Here is a 21,871-nt window from a genome sequence, read left to right on the forward strand (position 1 = left end):
TCATTTCTACTCACATATTTGGCTGTGAGAGCAGGTGACTAGAAATATAATTACCAAAACTTGTATTTGAACCCCTTAACTAAGGAAAGGAAAAAAATATCATTCATTACCGCTATGTCACATGATAAAAACATTCATCTATGCCTCTCCCAAATATATTCATTCTTGTATTCCTCCCTCCCACGGTTCATTTCCTACCTCCGCCCGCCACTACCAGACAGTAATGGTGGTAGACAAATCATATCTCTAATTAACCAGATTTCTTATACATATTGAGTTACTAATTTTCGGAATTTGGATCGACAATGTATATATATGTGCTCCCAAGTGACTAGTAATGAACTTCTTGTAGGCATGTAGCTTGACCATACAAAAACATTGCAAAGTCATGTACCACAGAGTGAAAAACTAAGAATCAAGTCAAAAAATGGTATCTCATGAATTGAAAATCCAAGTTGGTGGGATGATGTGCCCGAATTCTGATGATCTTTATTTTGAGCAGACTGCGAGAGAAGCTTTCTGGCATATGAGAAACAAGGTTTTTATTCATGTAGGCGGGCAGCTGGCTGCAGGATCAAAACCATGAGAGGAACAAATCAGAAGGTTTTTCAAACACACAAGAGCTTCAACTGCGTTTCTTTACCTGTCAGAGATCGGAAGTTAAAGGAAGCTGATAACAAAGGTACGAATTTCCATAGGGCCGAGTTCCACCACCAGCCCTGCTGGATCAACAGCTCCTCCCCTTGCCGCCTTGGCTCCTTGGGGAGAGCCTTCTGCTTTCCACACCAGTCTTTTCTTCTCCATCTCGGCTCTTCCTTGATTGGCAGATAGGGACATCTCCTCTGCACTACTTATCTGAATGGCATGGACAGCAGGACAAGTGATATGAGCAATTGATTGGTTATAATAATTAGGAGACGGGTTCGTTACCATAGAGATTATAGGGCCTTTACCTTCTTATTTGGGAAGAGTTTTTTCAGTTCCACACTAGCCATAACTGAGAGATCCTTGTCCTCACCAACCTGGCAGCCAAATACCAAGCAGAAATGCCATTTCATGAGTTAATCCTAACATGAAGAAGGCTTAAACAACTCTTTAAAGTCAATAAATTTGAAGAGGAAACATGGAGAATACCTCGTAGAGGTGAGCCAAACGAAGCAGAACTTTCCCATCTTCCAGCTCCTGAAGGGTTATCATTGCAACATTATCAGGTAAACTGTAGGAGGGATCCAACCCTGAGAAGGTGGACACACGTGGGCTTGTCCATTCCTTTCCATCCTGCAGAGAAGGTAACTGAGAAATTAAGGCCAATGGGGTTGACTTCATCGACAACAGCGATAGCTCAAGGTCTTTCTTTCACCTGCTCAGTGAAGGCTAAGAGGAAAGGAGAGTATATCTCCTGCCCAAATGACCGACGCCATTTAGCACCCTCTCCCAATGGATCAATTCTTAGGAAAAACTTTCCTTGGACCTGTAAAAGATATGTCAGAATATGGAAAATGTCTAACAAAAAGACTCATTCTGTATGGGCTTACAGTCAATCCTGTGCATTTATCAAATGCACAAACAGTTTCGTTTAGTGCCTCTGCAACACCTCTAGAGTCATCATGAACCAACCTCCTATACCACAAGGGAAATCCATGTAATGTATTTTGAAGCTATGTGACATGGAGCAAACAAACTAGAAAAAGGGAAAAGGAACAAACCGGTGGAGCATGAGCTCCAGTTGGCCATCCACAATGCTGGATCCTCCCACAGCTCGGTCAACCAACATTGAGAGCTCTGTGCTGTCGTCTTTCATAAAAATCCCAAGATTAAGCTGCAACAGAAGCAAATCAGATTTTCCAATGTGAGGCCTAAACAAGAGAAAAAAGACTTGAAAAAAAGAAAAGAAAAAGTAAGACATACTGGGTAGTAATTTCCTGCCACAGGTTGGTTCACTTCCAGGTGCCAGTCCTTTCTATAATCTCGAATCTGCAGATAAAATACATTGTTTAGGACAATGTAAAACTAAAACTCACACAAGCATGCAACATACCCTCTCAATGAAATCCCGCCCGCTGGAATCTGTATAAAATGTTTTGTTGCTCTTCATGGTGGTTGTGATATCAGTTACAACTTCTTTGCCCTGCCCATCATCAATAGGTATCGGCCCGATCTGAAATCCAGCATGCCATTGAGAAACACAGCTCCAATTAAGCTCACAGAGGAACAAAAAACAGAAGTGATGAACTTACTGTAAACTCAACTTCAGCATGCTCTTTTCCCTTGTATACTCTGGTGATCTGCTCAAGCATGAAATCAATGGTAGGTCGGTGATGCCTCAAACAATGAAAGACTTAAACAATAATAGCTATGGTAAAGCACCTGAGATATCCATGAATTGATTCTTTGATGTACTTCATCCAATACCGGTCCACGCAAAACAGTAAAAGCACCCTGCAATTTATAGTAACAGCTCCTTATTTTCTGTTGCCCATTGGTAATAAATCATGGATGAGTTAGGGGTCTTGGAGGATGATACATACCTGTTCTTCAGATTTAATGGGGTATGAACCATTTGGCCGAAAGACATAAGCTCCAGAGGCCTTCAAGAGAAATGCATTTCTTTTATTATTTTCCCATATGGTGAGAAAATGATGGGAAAATGCAATCATATGAAAAAGAAAAGGCCATACCTGAGGAATTACTTTTTTGTCTGCACTTCCATCATTTCCAGTATAATACCTATATGATTGTTCCATAGATGCATTGATCTTCAAATTTCAACAAATACCAAATTAGATGGAAAAAAAGAACTTGTAGAGATGGATAAAAAAATGGTGGGGGGGTTATCAGACAACTACCATACCCTGCTTCTGGTGTTAATGTAGCCAATAAGTTTTCCTTCATTCTTAGAATAAATAAGTTTCAGATTTCCTGGCCCAACTGCTATTGTATCATTTGCAGACCCGGTTGCCTTGAACAATGTTTGCATTGAGGGGGAAGCTGCAAGTGTAAAGTAGAACATAAACATACAAATCTGTGTCAACACCCCAGTTTCCATCAATATTTTTCAAGATATAGAAATTATATGGTTAACCTTTTCGATTGGCTTTTGAGATGAAGTAAGTGCTGAGACCAAGAGGCGGTACAGATGCTGAAAATGCAAGCCAATACTGAGGAGTCACAGCTGGAATTTTACCCAAATGTGCCATAACATAATAGTTTCTTATGCCCACATAGGCATTAGCTAAAGGTAGAATCTGTGACTCAATTTCTTTTCCACTGGAATCCCGAACAACAACATTCTCACTGAGAACCTGTAGCAAGTTTGGTAATGAGAGATGATGTAGCAGTGACAAAATGTCTATATGACCATTTGATGAAGATCATGGAAAAAACATATGAAATATACTCACAGGAATTCTTACTACATCCTCTCTTTTCCATCCCAGAGAATTGTAGACGACAACAACCTACATAGATGAACATCCCAAAATAATCTATATTGGGTGGAATGAAATTTTTATTCACTACATTTCTGCATAACAAACAAGAGATGAAGTGTTATGGTAGAATGCTCCATACCAGGTTTTTCCCTTGGGACAGATCAATTTCTGATGGAGGACAGTAACTTATATTCAGAAGTGGGCACTGAGAAAAAACAAGGTAAAAGAAAGGAAAAAGTAAGGAAACAAATCAAACAAAAAAACAGAAATTTAGCATAAAGGTTGATGATTTTTTGCCTGTTCAAACTTCGTTATTGAACTTCCACAATCTGACCCTGTGATGCAAGAGATTGAAGCTGCAACTACTTCCTCAGCCTGCAAGAAATATAAGGTTAATCGGAAGAAACCAAGGCTAGCATGCTAGCATAAGGGAAGGTGACTGCACCAAGATCAAATGCACACCTCCTTGTATCCTATGGACAGCCGTTTTGCATAATCATCAGACACATGCTGCTTCTCTGTACCAGTAACTGCATCATGATGCTGAACAATCGCCAAAGCATCAGCCAAAGAGTCTGTAGTCGGCCCTGATTCATTCCTCCCTTTAAAGAATTCCAATTGCCTTGCTGCCTGATCATGCAGTGGGGTTCAATGAGCATCAACAAATTTGAAATTCTGCTAAGAATCTAACAAACACATCATGTTTACCAAATAGTAACTGCTCATCATCCTAACATAGCCTTTTAAGCCTGCTCTACTTGTAAAATATCCTGTCCAGTAGGCATTGATACGGTCTGCATATCTGATACAAGCATAAATCAATTCTTAGAAAAGGGAAGATCTTAAGAGGAATAACATGAATTCAAATTCCAATTTGCAAAAACATCTAGACTCACGGGAAGTAGTCGTCGGTTTTGAGTGGCCATGACTCACTTGCTGCATGCTTTGCATCAGTGTAAATCGATGGAGTCGAGTACAAGGCGTTGACACGCCCATCCTATAAGCATTCCAGACGAGACTTACATTAACAGAGAAACCGCAAGAAATTTGAATGCAAGAAAATTATAATGAGATTCCAATGGAAAATTCACATGGACAGAAAAGTAATACAATATTAGCTGCAAAAGCTTGTGTAATTATGATTTTGGAGGACACTAACTAGATTGACATAATGAATAAGTTTGTCCATCTGCCGGAACCATGAATTTGCATATTGATACTTGAAGTCTGTCCCCATTGTCCACATTATATGATTTGTGCGAGTTATGTTAGCCTGGAAAACGGGAGAAAAATAATGAAATTTAACATCAATAGAATCATTCATGAGCCAGTATGAAAACAAGGTGACTCCAAATAGTAATACTCAGCTTACTTGTGCTATTGCAGCTTCTACAAAAGCGTTAACTCGATCAGGGACATTGTAGTCGAACAACTTGATGTTGTCCTTCAATTCAAAACGGAGACATAATCATAAAACATGAAGAAATATTTGAAAGCGTGGTACTAATTTCTGATCAAGGGTTTACCTGGACAATAGGGGAATCATCATTAACTTCATAGTAGAAACCACCAGGGGGTGGTTCGTAATTCTCCGGGAATGCACCAGCAAAAATCTACAAAAACAAGTTGGTCAGCTGACGAATCGAGCAAAATGAAAGCTACAATTGTATGGACTGCCAAACAGAAACATTACCTGTGAGGAGGAGCCAAAAGTCCTGGACCCCTGCCAGATAACCTCGAGGCTCTTCTCATCCTTTCGCTTAGCTCGATCTTGGTAGTCGATTCGAGCAAAGAAAATGGAGTCGAACCCAACCTGAAATGGGAGTGCTTGAAAATTTTGATTGATTTGGGTAGGTAGGAAGATTAGCAGTTTGTTCTTGAGATCAGACCTCTGCCCCCAACAGGTAGGCCTGAACTGCAGAATGGCCAAAGGGGTCGATTTGCCAGCCAATTCTGGGGGTGAGGTTGAATTCATTCTTGATAAACCGGTGCCCAAGAGTTGTCTGATCGATCATGTCGATGTAATGCGAGGTGGCCTCATCATGCATACACATACCCCCATTTCTGCATTCCACAATCAAACCCAGATGAATACTCAATCAAATAATCAAAAGAAAGAAAATTTTGGGAGCTTAAAGCCATTGGGGAATGGTTTCTTGAGACACCCAATTGAATGAAAAAGAGTTTTAGATGTGATTTGGCATTGGTACATGAGCTCTAGCTGACCAGAGCTGATAAACTTTCTAACCAGACCCTGGATTATCTCGCTCTGGTCTCTCCACCACCGCTGGAAAAACGCCTGCATTGACAGAGGAATTCAAATCAAATCAAACCACCACCCATATTTTCTGGGGAAAAAAATAGAGAAGGAGGGGGACCTGCTCAACGTAGATGAATTTGCGGTCGGGGTTAGAGAGCAAGGCAGTGACGAGAGAATCAAGCACATTCTCCACACAGGCCCCTTGGATGGAGTTGTTGGAGCCAACGTAGTACTGATCAATAGTCTTCAACCAACCCACATCATCGTGGCTGTGAGGAACCAGATGGACGTTGAGCTTCCCTGGAACAACGCCATGGGACGTGTTGTAGGCAATGAACTTGGAATCCCCACATGGAAGAAGAACAGCCAGTAACAGAATCAGCAGCAGAGACAGTGGATGTGCAGCCATGGAGATGGGTGGACTTGGGAATGGGATGTGATTCAGCGAGAAAATTGAGGAAAAGCAGACATGAATTGGCCCGATGCTGAGTGTTTGGATATACTGAAAAGATTCATTTTCCTTAAATAAAATTTATTCCCACGTGGTGAGAAGAAATCAATCCAGAATCACGGGATCGTGTTAATGGCAAAAGATCTTTGGAAGTTCGGGCATTTGGATTGGTTGTCCGAAAAAAAATCGGGCAAATTAAGAGGACTAGATAAAATCTAAAGCATCAGTCTAACCAGCTTTAAATATCCACCATTCAATAATGAAATTACATTTATACAGTGAAATTTAAGTATGGAATATAAGACCTTGGTATGAATAAATAAATACTATTAAAAAAAATTTTGATTAACCCATTCGAAGTCCTTCTTGTTAAAGCGCTTTTGTCTTTAGAAGCATGTTTTCAGAAAGTACTTATAATATTAAAAATATTCCTTTAAAAAAATTTAGAAGTTATAAAAGTATTTTTCATATATATATATATAATCACTAAGTTAATAAAATATTATTCGTTTTGATTATTTTTAAAATGAAAAATGTCAAAAAAAAAATAATTTAAAATTTTTAAATAATTTATTTTCAGAATAATTTATAAATAAAAAAAAAAACTGTTTTCGTTTTCATGAAGATATAGAAAAGAGTTTAACTATTTTTCTTTCCTAATTGTTGGAACATAGCGGTAAATATGTAAACCAAATCTCTTTTGCCTATTCCACGTTTGCCACGTTGTCTATTGATAATATTATCCACACTCTGCCAGCTGCCATGACTCCGCTCTCAAGTCTCAGCGATTCAACGGATAGTTTTTCAAGAAAATTATTTAATGATAATATTTTTTTAATTTATTGTATTTAATGCATTTAATTACATGTAATCAAAACCCTCATGCTATATCAAAAAATACGATAGAATTAAATATATTTACTTTTTTTATTCTTTGGGTATTGTATTGGGTTAAAAAATTATTTTTTATTTTTTATTTTTTAATATATTTTTATCATCAATCCGAGAAATGTCAAGACATTTTTTTAGCTTTTATATTCAAATTATTTCAAATTTTTATAGTATTCAAAACATCTTAACAAATTGTATGCATGTCATATTGTGCTTTTACAACTTTTAGCAAAGGCTTCTTCCAATTTGTGTCAAAATTAAATCTAAATCAATCAATAATATATTAGAGATAAAAATGTAAATAAGTTTTGTCTTTTAAATTAAGCTTTATTCTACATATTTTGTTTTATTTAAATAAAATTAATTTGAGACAAATTCAAGTTTATTGAGATTATAAATAATAATAGTCACACCCGAGTCAATTAAAAGTTGTAGCAACCAAACAGGCCTCAAAGGGGGTGGGACCCAGGAGAATCGAAGCACCAGTATTCTATCTTATCCTAGATTACGATATCAGCACCACGCTCTCTTTGCCGGCTCAAACCTCCGAGCATGGCGCTGTCTCCGACTTTCTCACCCCCTGTTTGTTTCAAGAAAAACACTATATTCTCTCCAAACACCCCCAAATTCCACAAACCCACTACCAAAACCCCAACCCAAACCCTCTCCGCCATTCCCCCAATCTCCACCGCGGCCGACCTCTCCGCTGTGGCCGTGCCATTTGATGGAACCACTCTTGCAGTCATCGGAGGCGGCTCGGTGGCCGCCCTCGCCGCGGTTCTGTCGCTCACTGACCCGGAGAGGCGGCGGCAGCTGCAGGCGGAGGAGGTGGGAGGCGGGGACAAGGAGGTTGTGAAGGAGTATTTCAACAACTCGGGGTTTCAGAGGTGGAAGAAGATCTATGGAGAAACCGACGATGTGAACAAGGTTCAGCTGGATATTCGGCTAGGCCACTCCAAGACTGTGGAGAATGTGATGAAGATGTTGACAGACGAAAGGTCGCTCGAAGGGGTTACTGTATGTGACGCTGGGTGTGGCACGGGCTGTCTCTCTATTCCTTTGGCCAAACAGGGTGCCATTGTGACGGCCAGTGATATCTCTGCTGCCATGGTTGCTGAAGCTGAGAAACAGGTCAGCTTTACTCCTAACTGCCGTCTTAACTGTCATAACTGCTTGCCTAAGCAAATTGCTTTGGTTGGCGTTCTTGTTTGAAATGTGAATTCTTGGGATAAAGACTATAGGGATGTGTTTGGTGCGTGGGAAATTGCATGGATGTTTGGAGTGATAGAATAGATAGAATAGAGAATGAGAATGGGAAATGAATTCATTTTTTAAATGTGTTTAGATCGTTTACTTCTACACGGTATCATAATTTACCTTCATTCCCAATTCCTCTGCTCTACTTGGTATCATAATTCACCTTCATTCCATCCTATTTCAACCCTAAGATTGATGAAGACATGGGTTTCAAGGGAAAGGAACTTGTATTCCTAGCAATTTTGTTTTAGTATCATGAATGGAAGAAAAGGAAATTGACCTGAGAAATTTGACAAATGTGAAGATTTCTGCCACTTTTTGGGCATTTTGAAAGCACACCATTGAAGTATGTAGAGCAAAACAAAGTAGCATTCATCTTCCCATGTTTGGTTTGAATTACAATCCCAATTCTGCCAAAAAGAAGCGTGAATTTAGGTGATTGTAGCTTTAGATACTTCTAAAGCTTACAGTATCTTTTTTCTCCCATTCAGTAATGCTTCACAACTTACAACTAAATCAAGCAAACTGATCTAACTTAGGCGTAACCCTTAAAATTTGATCAAACAAATGCCATGGATTCAATACAATATTCAACTTGTGTAGAATTTATGAACTTAGTTGTGTTGTAAATTTTATGCAGGCTAGGGAAGAGCTTCTTAGTGGGAAGGATGATGGCCTGCCAGCACCAGTGATGCCAAAATTTGAAGTGAAGGATTTAGAAAGTTTGGATGGGAAATACCACACAGTTGTTTGCCTGGATGTTTTGATTCATTACCCACAGAGTAAGGCTGATGGGATGATCGCACACCTTGCTTCCTTGGCTGAGAAGCGGCTAATTCTAAGCTTTGCACCCAAGACATTCTATTATGATCTGTTGAAGAGGGTAGGCGAGTTGTTCCCAGGGCCTTCAAAGGCAACGAGGGCTTATCTCCATGCTGAGGCAGACGTGGAGAGGGCGTTGCAGAAGGTGGGTTGGAGGATAAGGAAGAGAGGCCTAATCACTACACAGTTTTACTTTGCAAAGCTAGTTGAGGCTGTCCCTGCTTAGAGAAGAAGAGAGTTTAGCTTCGGATTTTTGCCTGATTCTCACTGCTTCCAGATATGGTTGGAAAGTTTCTCGGATTCTGTGAAGCCTTAATTTTTTCTTTTTTACCTACATTGCTGCCACTCTATGTTGTGATCAGTATATAGTGTATATTAGGTGTTAATGTATTGAATTCCTAATTTTCAAGCGAAATTTTGTTGGCTGTTTACTTCAAACTTCGATTATTTGTCCTTGATATCATTTAATGGTTAGTCATTTCCCTGTTCCATTTTGTTGATCCCAGGGCAAGATTTCATGCCCTAGAATGGTAGCCTTTTTCCAGGTAAACAAACACAACCATCAGTCCCAATGATCCCAGATTCATTGATTGAACGGGGCATTATAGAACAGTGAAATCTTAGGGCTAAAAGATCACCTGGGGTTGGCATGTGAACAATGAAATGACAACAAAATATGACTACAAGACATCTGAAACTTTTATTTGAGCAGATTAAATGTTCAATCGCAATATATCACCTAAGTGAAAGACTATAAAGGCAGCATCAATGCCGCTTATCTGTAAATGGGTTGAGAGGAAGTATGAGGTGTGACATCTGTCATATAAACTCTTACCTGCTAAATTCCTTGCTAATTCTCCATGATCTTCTAGATTCCCATGGTCCTTGGCTATAATTTATCAGCAATTCTTACTATAGCATCTGTGAGCTTACTTAGAGCAGCAACTAAACTGTTGGCATGATCCTTCCTCTGATCCCTATCCAGTTGAGAGTTTACATTCTGAGCTTCAAGTTGTGCATTGAGCCTTTTACTATTTCTTTCCAGAACTTTGATCAGTTGCTCTTCCATGTTAGTTTCCGCACACCCGTCCACCGAAACCCGCCTTCGCTTCCACCTCTCCTCAGACATAGATCCTGTCCAAGCATCTGAGCAGTGTTGTTTTCCTTTCTGTTTTCCTGCATGATAGAGGGAAAAGAAGTAAGTCCTTAGGGTGTTCTCAGCCCTTCTGGCTGCAAAATATCAAAGATTCGTTTGGTATAGCACCTCAATGAACTCCTGAAACATATTAAATCTAGAACTAGTAACCAAATCCAATTACTTCGCACCAAGAAAACATCTCAGATTTGATCTTGGAAACTCAATGGACTGGATCAAACGAAAGCGTAAAAGAATTCAAATTATTTGCAGGTTCAGACAGATTGGCCTTACCTTGAGAGGTGCATCCCTGATAGAACTTTTGAAACTTCCTCTCTGCATATCAAACGTGGAGTCACATATGCAAACAATGTCTTAGAACATTACCAGCAAGGAAAAAAAAAGTGAAGAGGGAAAATTCAAGGAAAATTCTATGTGAACCCAAATGTCCAGGATCATGCTGACAAGAAGGAAATAGGAAAAGAGAGCGTCAATGTGAAACTTCGATTACCTGAAATAGGCAATGGTATAGGGGTTGTCTGTGTAGGACTCTCTGTAGCAGCAGTGGTTTCCTTCTCCAAACTCCCACTGGCTTCCTCCTGCCCCAACTGTTCAGAATCCGAAAACAGACCGTCTTCTGCTGCAGCCTGTCTACCGCTGTCGAAAACTGCTTCCTCCTCCTCCTCTTCCTCCTCCCCCTCCTCCTCCTCTGCCTCCACAGCCACTGCCACAGGCTCCATTCCATCGCTGCTCTTCACATCTGGCATTGCAGAGACCAGCGCCAGCGGGAAGGCTGTTGCACTAAACGCCCTTCCATCCAAGACATCGTAAACCTCCCTATCAAAGAAGCCCGGCAACTTCCTCTCCCTCCTCAAATCATTCCTCAACACCCAGAACGATTCAGCATCCTCCCTGACCTCAGACTCCCATGTTTTGATCTTCTTGAAGTCCCCAACGAGATTGCTCCACCTCTTCCGGCACTGGACAGGACCCCTGTTGACACCATGCCTTCTGCAATAAGATGAGACTGAATCCCACTTGGGTTCCACCTGGTCGGACCCAAAAGCAGAAGAGGATCTCCTCCCCCTCCTAACCCGATTCTCTGCAATCTTCTTCCCTTGAATGAGGACAAACGTTTCCTGTCTGGTCCACCGAGGATGCCTGGCTACTTTATTCTTATCATCACCTCCATCAATCCCATTGGACACCCCCACCCCCACCCCCACAGCATTCTCATGCACGTCGCTATGCTCCGGCGCCATCAACACATTGCATGAGATGACAGAGACGAAGAAAGAGGGAGAGGAAATGGGAAAATGAGTGTCTGGCTGAGCATTGGTTTAGAGCCTAATCTCCAATGGTCTTTTGAGGGGCCATTTGATGTGTTGTTTATACTGTGTGTACCAAGTTTTTTTTCCTACCATATGTAATAGAGTGTCCAAACAAAGGCATCACTTTCTCCTTTCAGACTCTAAAATCAAAACCCCATAAAAAATTTAAAAAGAAAAGAAAAAATCTCCTTCTTCATTTTAAGGGCTCTCTTCCATTTTTCCATACAAGGGTACCCCACCCTCCTCTCAAGTGTCCAAACCAGGCCATTTCTTTGGGTGCAAGATCAAGCATTCTTACCCTCTTCAGCCCTAAACTCAGTAATGAATTAGATATGACAGCTCCCATTCTGCTGTATTAGGAACTCCTAGAATCACCCATTAAGTTTTGGCCCTTTTGGGCACCATGGGGCTTTTGGATTTGAAGCAATGAGAATTCAGAAGGAATATGAGAATACATAGGGTATGTTCCCCTCAGATATACTTAATTTGGGATATAGAAGGTTATGAGCAATGAATTTGGGATTATGGTATTCTATATGGGGTCAAAGGCCCAAGTGGTAAAAATCAACCCAAAAGCTGTCAAAATCTTTTGGTTTTGATTTATAAATTTAGTTTTGAGGGTAAAAACTATCTCACTAAACTAAATCTTCTTGATATTATATAGAAAACTTCCCATCAATCAAACGGTGTCATGTATACAGCTCTGTCTCATTCCTTTATATCCAACCCTTATAGCTTTATATCTCTCATATATATATATATATATATATATATATATATATATATATATATATATATTTTCTATCATCATTCAATCGTATTAATTTCACAATACATTTGAATCAAAAGATTGATATGATATAGAATTGATACCATAGATTTTTCTTTGGTTTAATTACAATGGTGAGACTTTGGGTAGGGGTTCCAAAGTATATTAGGGTTTGGACTATGGTATAAAAATAATAGAATGGACAGATCCAGCACATAGTAGGTGATGGGTCACCTCTCTTAATGTTCATGGCTTATCTTTCTTAAATTATTAATTAATTAAGTCTTTGGCCTAATTGGGTTTTTCTACCTAATCAAGTTGAGAAAAAAATAAATAATAATAATAATAAAATTAAAAAATAATAATAAATAAACATCATCTCTCTAATTCACATCTCAAGTCTCAAGTCTCAACTAGCTGTATCTCAATAGACTGCTCTCGGGCCTGGCTTTAAATCTAGATGGGACGTTGATTTTGGTTCACTTGTATCACCCTCAGGGCCCATTTGTGAGGGCCCGCTTTTAAAGCTTTATTTTTATTTTTAAATATATATTTTCCCTGCGGAACGGGGAGTGAAGGAAAGGGAAAAAGAAAAGTGATATATTTTTCCCGCGCGATTTTATTGTTTTTGATCGAAGAAAAGGACTAAAGAGAACCCTAGGCGAGTTTTGGTAATGGAAGAAGCGAGAAGCGAATTGGAGAGAGAAGAAGATGAAGAGGCTACCGAGCTCCTAAGGGACCGATTCCGACTCTCCACCATCTCAATTGTGGAAGCTCAAGGTTCCATCCTTTCCTCTGTTTGGATACCGAGAAAATAAGGACATTGAATATCAATTTTAACGGTTGCGTTCTGTTGATTAATTGAGCAGCGAAGAAAAGCGATATGGAAATCTCGGAGCCGATTGTGGCCTGCATTTCCGATTTGGCCTTCAAATATACAGGTAATTCCACAGCATTTGAATTACTCAGACTTCTGATTTTTCTTTTTTTCCTTCCTTTTTTTTCGTGATTTTATATCTGAGTGGAATTCAACGGAGCTGTGCTTCTTACACTTGAATTTAAGTATTAAACTAGTGGATGAGATTGTTCAATTTTTTTATTATGCAGTTTGTTCGGTCTTTAGCAGTTTTGGTTAAAAGATTATGAAAAACATTTAGAAGTTATAAAAAGTGCACATCAAAAGAAAATTGGGAGCTCAGGTTTATGTACACACGACCCAAAAAAGAAAAAAAAAAGGAAAAAACCTAGTACATATTGCTGCGCTTGCTTCGTGATTGAATTCTAGAGGAATTTGGTCGAAAAATGAATTCCAGCAAAAGTTCATCCCATTCTCTCTAAATTTTTTGAAAAAGGGTTTCTGTGGGGCCTTAACATTTTTCCTTTTCAAATTTCGTACCAATAGCATTATGGGTGCCAATCTGCCATCCTACCGTGAAAGTAGGATTTTGATTGAAAAATGAGAGGGGCAAAGAAGTTCTTGGTCCACCCAAGAAGTGAGTTGGAAAGCATCATTTTTAGCTTTCTGATTGGTTACAGGTCTACCAACCCTTTTTTATACCTACATGTGTAATTGCGGCAGGGGAAAAAACCTCAATTCTAGGAGATGTTGAGTTGTTCTATTTACTCAAAATTCAACAATTGAACATGTACCAGTACTGATCAATTAAATTACATTTAGATTTCTGTTGGTTTGAGGGTCAATTTAATTGATTTTGTTAATGGAGAAAGAAATAGGTAAAGAGAAACAAGGATTGAAGAAATTTTCTGTTTGTTGAATTTTGTCCTCCAACTATCACAACATTTGACATGAAAGCAAGCAACTACTGAAGTGAAATTGCAAAAACAACGATATGCTGTCTGAATAGAATTAACAGTTAGTTTTACTGTGAGCCTGCTTAATGCTGGAAATTTTAGGTTCATAGTGTAATATGCACAATTCTTTTCATTTCTAGTTTTGTTTCTTCCTGCTGGACTATTGGTTTTAGTTTGGTAAAGAGTGTTGAACTGCTGAAAAATGTTAATATTTTGAAAAGCAGAACAGTTGGCAAAGGACCTTGAGTTATTTTCTCAGCATGCGGGTCGTAAGACTGTCAACATGGAAGATGTCATCCTCTCTGGTGAGTTTATATCATCATTTGAGTTTCCAAGGACTATCAACATCTCTGAAACCAAATGATATTATCATTTTCTTATGTCTGGCACCTGTCTTTAGCATCTTCAGCTGGAGTTGGGGCTCTAAAGCTTGCCAAGTAATTTATAGTCCATGCAGGGCGATTCTTTTTTTTATTATTTTATATAATCATCTATTGCAGATTAATTCTCGCTTCTATATCTCTGATTTTGACCAGCAGTAAGGTTTGTCTTACATTGTGATATATTAAGATGAATTGATATGATTCTTTGCATCCACTTGTACATGGGCTTAATCCCTCCATGACTCGTCTTGTTATTGCACGAGACATATTGTTCCATTTCAAACTTTTTCATTGGCAGTATAAAATTCCTTCCATTTGGTTTCAGCACATAGAAACAAACATTTAGCCTCCTCCTTGAGGTCCTTCTGCAATGATCTCAAAGCAAAAGAAATCCCATCTGAGAGGAAGCGGAAGAAAGCATCAAGAAAGGAGGACAAAGCTTCCACCAGCGTGGTGCATATTCCAGATCTCTAACTGAGGATTTCCCCATGGCCATTGCCTAATGAGTACTCAAGGCAAATTAAATATTGATAACTGAGGGAAAACTAATATTCAATTCGACTTCCTATTATTATTCAGATTTCAGGATCACCTTTTGGTAATTGTACAGTATAAGGGGGTCGGAGCCAACACTTTCCCTGCAATGCTTGACTACCAAATAATCCTCATTAAATGCATAACCTAGATAACTCATGCTGAAGTTGAATGAGTATTTCAGTTACACCAAATTACACTGTCTTGTAGCTTCTTTATATCTACTGTCATTTTAAATCTCCATGTGTGGCACTGACAAATTGTTTCAGAGGGCTAATACCAGTGAAAGTCAGAGTTTCCAATTCAGACCAAGTTCCGGATTCAGATCACATTTTTTGTTGATCTGTTTCTTCAGTAGGCTGGGTGCAGAAATTAAAACGGTGACACTGAATAACTCCTAAAAGTGATGGAAATCTATGTCAAAACAACCACTCAATCCCAAGAAGACATGGAACAGTACATATTTATATTGGGACCCATATCTGACCCGACCTCATTTCACAATGTTGTCCAGCCCAATTTGGCCTTTGAGTGAGTATTTTTCATCAGCTCGATCCAATACCTGGTGACCTGTACCAAGTGGGGATCTAATAGGTTGAAGTTATTGAATTTTCTAGTATGAAGCTTGGTTCCTTTCCATATATTCGAGCTAATAGGTTTGTAAAAAAAAAATTGTGTATATCTGGCCAGGGCTTGAATTAACTTTTATTCTGTCACTGCTGCCATATGGGCTATCAAAACCAGCTTTATAATGCTGGATGCATAAGGAGTTGATTGTTCTTTTAATAAATTGCCGGTTTTTCGTGCATGTTTCTTTGTGATTTTGATATCCATGTTATTTTTCCAGGTAAAGCTGCTATGTGGTTGAGGTTGTTCTGGGTTCTGACACTGGCATGTGAGAGAATTGATTTGGATACTAAAAAGTTGGGTTGTTAATGTTTGGATTGCGACCCAAAACTTATTTTGATAAATGTGAACTTGACATCAGATTTGGATTTGAAGATTCAACAAGGATCTGAATCTGATAGACTTTTGGGCTCAATCAATTTGAGCAAGTCTTAATCAGTGCTTTGTAGAGCTTAATGAATGAAAGACAGGAAAATGTCCTCTTTATCTTCCTTTAGCCTAGTGTTGCTTTCTAAAACAAACCAACTAAAAAGAAGAAAGAAAAATAACTGAGTCAGTGTAAATTGTAAACAGTAGGGTTGTGATTAGGATGGGGGTGGTGAGGATGAGAGGTGCCAAGGCTTTTTTCTAAACTACAGAAGAGTGTTGAGAGGGAATGAGGCATGTTGGGCATTAGTTTGGCAAGTGGAAAGTTGTTTCTTTTTTTCTTCTTTCATTGAGTTTCCATCCAGTTAGGTGAGTGTTAGGGGAGTATATCACCGACTTTCATGGAGACTCTTGCTTTCCCTTGGTTGGTTTGGTATTATGGATTGGAAGTTAAAGACTCTGCATTGAGATTTGAGAGTGCTTTTATTCAGAGGCCCATTCTCCCACCGTCTCAAATTTCATGGGGAGCTTCAACTTTCACGTGAAAGTCCCTGGAGACCGATCCTAAGTAAGCAAAGCCTGGGTGAAACAGTTGAAAATTTTTCAATCAAGAGGGGGGTGCTGAAAAAGTGACGAAAGGGTGCAAAAGTGATAAAAAGGTGGACTTACTTTAGGTAGAGACGTATTGGGTAATTTCTTATTTTACTAGTGGGAGTAAAAGTTGGACACGTGTGATGATACCTTTTGGAGGGCAATTAGTTTTTGTGATTTGTTATTAGAAAGGGCCAAGGGGCTCAATCATTAGATTAAGAAAATGAGAACCAAAGCTGAGGTTGTTTGAAGTTTGAACTGCTCCCCCAGAGGTATTTCCAGATGAAAATTTTATTTTATGGTACAACTAACTTGAGGGAAGTGGAGAAAGGTTGTGAGATGATCTTTCTGGGAGAGGTCCGGTCATGGTAATGAAAGGTTTCTTTTCTATACTCATCAAGTAATCGCTATGAATCAGAGAGTGTGATACATGTTATTTTATTCTTGATTTTATTGTTTTGTATTTTAATCTTATTATTGTGTAACTTGATGTCATTTACTCGTAGCATTATCTCATATATTTATATAATTGTTTAATGATCGAGATTTTATCGTATATTTTGAATGATACAAGCAAAAAATTTCAACAAATACCTCTACCATAGATTTGTCCAATAAAGCAAATGAGGTATTCCAAGGGTAAATAGGTGGTGAGAACTGCTCCCCCATGAAAATTTCATTATATGGTACAACAAACTTGGAGTGGAGTAGAGTTTGGGTGAGACAGGTGCTTTTGGGAACATAGTCTCAGAGTGTATTACTTACTCCAGAGGTAAAAAAAAAAGGGCGGGAAGGTGTGTTTTGATTTCTTTTGAGAATTGGCCCTTCTTTTTTTTCCTTTTCCTTGGAATATTATGGGTGGGACAAGGACAAGGATGATGAAATTATGGGTTACCTTTTGTGTTGTCAGGTTCTTAGATGAGAGTAGATTCAGTCAGGGGAATACAATAGGCCCAATAGGGTCCCACCACCCCCACATTGGAGTTTTGTGCAGTTCTCTCAATCAGGCCAACCCCTTTCTCTCACTCCCTGCCCCTCCCACCTGTGTCTCAACTCTCAACCTCCTCCATTCGGTCAAATTCTCTCTTTTGGTCATTAAAATATATGAGTTGAGTGTCTTTTGAATCAATGGATCAAAATAGCTTCTTCTTTTTTTTTGTTATGTAATTATATTTTTATTTGCAAAAAAACTAGTTTTGATAAATCTAGAAATCATATTTTCAAACTGAAGTTTTAGCATGTATACAAAAACTATGTTTGAAAACTAGGATTGTTTTCCTTTTTTTTTTTTTGCTAGGTCTTCGCAAAAACCGTATCTTTCAAATGGGGTCTTAAATTAATTAAAAAAACAAAGGATTATCATATATTAAATTGAATAAATGTTTCAAAAGCACACCCATATTCCAATGTGTCTGGCTTTCTATAAAGAAAAAAAAAATCAATCCATATACACCCACTGCACAAAAACTAAGAGCCTTTAATCTAGAGAGGGAGTTTTAGAAAGTAAATAATTGGGGTTGAATTTCTTGAGGTGTTGACAGGTAGGGACCCAGTTGCCGGGCATTCAACCATCCACTACCACATGGCCCATATGATGGGTCTATTCCTTCCATGGATTAGGCATTAGGGATTAGGGATGAGGATTGAAGGTGGGTCTTCACTGACTTGTGCCGAACTGGCTATGGATAAGGGGTTGTTGGACTTTGAACCAATATGAAAGAATGGGGGCTTTTTGGCTTTACTTGGATTCAGGTGTGCAACAAGGTGTAGCGGGATTTGTAGCAACCATTGGGAATGCTCAATGCTCCACGGATTGTGCAGCCTCAGCTACCTTCTTCCAACTTCCAAGTTCCAACTCCATTTACCTTCTCTCTCCATTATGATTTCCACCTTCAAATGGGGTCCTTGGTGTCTCTCTTCCATCGTTTTCTGAACTTAATTAATTTCACCCCCTCCCTTTTTGAAACTTTATTCAACACATATTTGATAAAAGTTCAAATTACTAGGGTTAAAGGTATATAATCAAAATCTCAATCAAGATTAATGAAATTAACCCTTTCTTAAATTTAAAGATGGTCCATTTCAATTGTTTTTCTTTTATATTTAGTAACTTAAATATAAAAATAAAATAGTTAATTGTTTTAGTCTATATTAGATATATATTTTTTGTACTAAAAATTTAAATATTATAATTATTTTCATATGTTATTCAAAATACTCCATAAAAAAATAACTAAAACTATTTTAAATTTATTCTAAAAATAATAAGTATATACATATATATATATATATATATATATATATATAAACATTACAAATATTTTAAAATTTTCAATAGATTTTTGTTTTATAAAATATTCAAAATAAATAACGTGACTTTCTATTTTTGAAAAACAAAAATCTGTTTTCTACGTTGAAAAACAATTTAGAAACAGGACATCACCCCAAATTCCAATGGGTTCTTAGTCCCTCTTATTCCTTTGGTTATATTTGATTTTCATAAAATTTGAGGGAAATAAAATACAAAGGAAAAATAGAATGAAATAAAAAGTGAAAGAAAATAAAAAATGAATTAAAAGTTGATAAATTATTTTTATTTTTTACTTCAACATCATTTTATTTATTTTAACCTATTAATATAAATATTAAATAATTTTAAAATACATAAATTTTTAATCAGTTTTAATTATATTTAATTTTTTTTTTATATTTTTCATAAGACAACCAAACATGAAAAAATCAATTTTTTTTTATTTATTTTTTTCTTTTCGTAGTATTTTTCGAACCAAAGGTTTGATGTTCACTTGAATGACTATTTAGTATTTACATCTCTATGCAATGTCTGCATTGTCAGAGGTCTGTTCTCGCCATTCCTCACTTGAAATCAAATGAAATGATGCTTACTTTTTCTGAAATCCTGGTCATGAATTAATTACTTAGTTGAATTTGGGTTTGTCCTTCTGTCATTAATATCATTGAAAAAAATTAGTAATTTCAAACAAATTATTTTTTAAATTCAGGGAAAAGAAATGGATAATGGACCACGTATTGTCTCAGCATTTTTGTCTGAGTAACTAGCAGTTGTGGCAGTGGATGAGTATGAAGTTGGGAGTTTGAACCATGACCCATACCTCTCTCTTGGTCTTTCGAGCTTCAAAGGCATGACACGTGGCTAAAAAAATAAAGTGAGTTGTAAAAAAAATTGTGCTGTTGTCGATGCCACATAAATAAAGCCCCATTCCCAGTCGCTGTCTCACATACAACAACTGTGAATCCAACGGCCTAGCCTCCACCTTAACCACGTGAACCTTTATCCTCAACCGTCTCCGTCTCCATCTCCACCTCCCCCCGTTTCCTTTTCCAAATAACCCTCCCACACCCTTTTCACTAGTGCAAATCCCTTTTTTCCTTTTTTTTTTTCCTTCTATTTATTAATTGTTTTTTAAAGTACTTTGAATAAAAATAGAAAAAATAGCTCAAATTTATTCCTAAAAACATTATGATTTTGGTATCTTAAAAGAATTGTTAAATATATTTTTTAAACTTGAGAATATGTGAAATTTTAAAAAGAATATGACAAAAAGTGTCCCCTAAGTCGTTGTTTACTAAAAAATGGAACCCCTTGGATGCCTCTTTCCGAAGTAAAATTATCCGAAATTATCTAATACCCAATATGCCACATCACCTTCTTTTTTTTTTTTGAAGTAATTTATCTTTAGCTGTCCTTTGGATTTACTTTGTGGGGTCACATGGGCAGATGATGCATGCATGCCCTCTTGTGGGACTACACTCTACAAATACCTTTGGATTTATTACATGGATGATTATTTGGAAATATCAATGATTCCAATATATGATGATATTTGGAACATATAAAAAATAAAATGAACATATAAAATAACGAAATCATGAATAAAATGAAGGTGTCATGCCATTTTTATTAAGTCTCGGAGTTATCATATGTTGGGGGTGCCAAAAATCTTAATTTACATTTATATGAATCATTGCCAAAGAGGGTTTGCAATGATTACATTGAGAAAAGCAAGAACCAGTATCTTAATCATATGATGTCTCCACTGAATTCCTCCCCCACAAAATAAATAAATAATCTACTGGTTATTTGAAATATGTAAAAGCTCGTTTAGGGGCTTTGGTGTGAATGGTATCTCAATGGGTGGCCCTAAAAGCTTGGAAGTGTCTTCCTCCACTTAAATGCTTCTTTCCCATGAACCAAAATTCTAAGTTAAGACTTGGATTTAAGTATTTAACCAATAAATATATATATATTCCTACTTTTATTTTTGTTCCGTCTTTTTTATAACAACAATTATAAGTTTAAAATATCCCACGATATTTAAAGCAATTTCTTACAAAATTCAAGCGTTTGAAATCTTTTTGAAAATATGAAAATACTCGGGCAATTACTTTAAAGGTTCATCATTTCAACTATTATTTTTATTATGTAATATACTATTAAAAATAATATTACAATGTTGTTTTCTTTTTAATTTATATGCAAGTACTTCAAAATGTTGGACCTTCATTGAGTTCTATCTGCAGAAGTTATTATTGAAAAAAGATTATTTATCCATGTATCATAAATTTATTATTTTATATCGATTTTTTTTATTTTTTTATATCCTCATTTTGCAAAATAACACTTTTTTTATTTATTTATTATAAATTAATTTAATTGATATTGTGGAAATCTGAGGAGGTTTGTATCCAACGTGTTTCAAGCTTTCCATATTAGAGACTTTGCCTGTCCCAACGTGTTTTTAGTCTGGCATTATTGGGAATTGATGATAATTGCACCAAGAAAAAGGAAGAAAGCTTTTATAGGATGAATCAATCGGGGGGTTACAGACAAGATTCAACCATGTCATTTACCCCAGCAATAATATTGATGTATATATATATATTAAAAAGGTGGTCAATGTGGACCTCATAATTCAGTGATGATATTCAATAAACCTTTCATTTGGACCCATACTTGCATATTTTATTTTTTTAAAGCTTGGCTTTAGTGGGCGAGGGGTTGATCATTGATGGGAGCTCAAGCTTATAAAAATTCAAAAATAAGGGAAAATGATCCAATGCCCTAATAAAAAATTTATAATGTGTGATAAGACCACAACCACTCACTTATTACAAGTCGCATACAAATCACTATGGTTTTTTAATCAATGCCCTTCAATTATTTTTTATTAA

General features: G+C 37.3%; 4 protein-coding genes across 6 annotated transcripts; 2 read left to right on the forward strand and 2 right to left on the reverse strand.

The window, feature by feature from the left end:
* Window positions 1-81: 81 nt before the first annotated feature.
* LOC117904915 (probable alpha-mannosidase At5g13980) lies at window positions 82-6,317 on the reverse strand. The gene is made up of 28 exons (XM_034817737.1): window positions 5,810-6,317; window positions 5,642-5,730; window positions 5,321-5,495; window positions 5,125-5,244; window positions 4,958-5,044; window positions 4,804-4,875; window positions 4,591-4,704; window positions 4,328-4,428; window positions 4,140-4,233; window positions 3,894-4,061; window positions 3,729-3,806; window positions 3,571-3,636; window positions 3,402-3,458; window positions 3,083-3,302; window positions 2,852-2,988; window positions 2,679-2,756; window positions 2,529-2,588; window positions 2,368-2,439; window positions 2,238-2,285; window positions 2,039-2,158; window positions 1,909-1,974; window positions 1,707-1,819; window positions 1,536-1,620; window positions 1,361-1,471; window positions 1,135-1,278; window positions 954-1,022; window positions 644-855; window positions 82-566 (listed from the first exon to the last, which is right to left on the reverse strand). Exons 1-27 carry the CDS (start codon window positions 6,098-6,100, stop codon window positions 661-663), a joined length of 3,030 nt encoding a protein of 1,009 aa, XP_034673628.1. The 5' UTR covers window positions 6,101-6,317; the 3' UTR covers window positions 82-566; window positions 644-660.
* Window positions 6,318-7,550: 1,233 nt separating this feature from the next.
* On the forward strand, window positions 7,551-9,601 carry LOC117904922 (magnesium protoporphyrin IX methyltransferase, chloroplastic). Its single transcript, XM_034817743.1, has 2 exons — window positions 7,551-8,164; window positions 8,931-9,601. The coding sequence occupies exons 1-2, from the start codon at window positions 7,586-7,588 to the stop codon at window positions 9,336-9,338; spliced, it is 987 nt and encodes a 328-aa protein (XP_034673634.1). The 5' UTR covers window positions 7,551-7,585; the 3' UTR covers window positions 9,339-9,601.
* A 97-nt stretch (window positions 9,602-9,698) lies between these two features.
* Window positions 9,699-11,639, reverse strand: LOC117904921 (trihelix transcription factor ASR3-like). The gene is made up of 3 exons (XM_034817742.1): window positions 10,759-11,639; window positions 10,542-10,583; window positions 9,699-10,288 (listed from the first exon to the last, which is right to left on the reverse strand). Exons 1-3 carry the CDS (start codon window positions 11,507-11,509, stop codon window positions 10,002-10,004), a joined length of 1,080 nt encoding a protein of 359 aa, XP_034673633.1. The 5' UTR covers window positions 11,510-11,639; the 3' UTR covers window positions 9,699-10,001.
* Window positions 11,640-12,915: 1,276 nt separating this feature from the next.
* Window positions 12,916-16,118, forward strand: LOC117904328 (protein MHF1 homolog). 3 transcript variants are annotated; one of them, XM_034816876.1, is made up of 4 exons: window positions 12,916-13,127; window positions 13,217-13,288; window positions 14,384-14,464; window positions 15,924-16,118. In XM_034816876.1, the coding sequence occupies exons 1-4, from the start codon at window positions 13,022-13,024 to the stop codon at window positions 16,010-16,012; spliced, it is 348 nt and encodes a 115-aa protein (XP_034672767.1). In that variant the 5' UTR covers window positions 12,916-13,021; the 3' UTR covers window positions 16,013-16,118. The 3 variants fall into 3 exon arrangements, with proteins under 3 accessions (XP_034672767.1, XP_034672768.1, XP_034672766.1); XM_034816875.1 differs by lacking the exon at window positions 15,924-16,118 and adding an exon at window positions 14,868-15,317 and having other exon boundaries at window positions 12,919-13,127; XM_034816877.1 differs by lacking the exons at window positions 14,384-14,464; window positions 15,924-16,118 and adding an exon at window positions 14,868-15,315.
* Window positions 16,119-21,871: the final 5,753 nt, after the last annotated feature.

The sequence above is a fragment of the Vitis riparia genome, chromosome 17, assembly GCF_004353265.1.
Source record: "Vitis riparia cultivar Riparia Gloire de Montpellier isolate 1030 chromosome 17, EGFV_Vit.rip_1.0, whole genome shotgun sequence".
In the NCBI taxonomy this organism is placed as follows: Eukaryota; Viridiplantae; Streptophyta; class Magnoliopsida; order Vitales; family Vitaceae; genus Vitis; species Vitis riparia.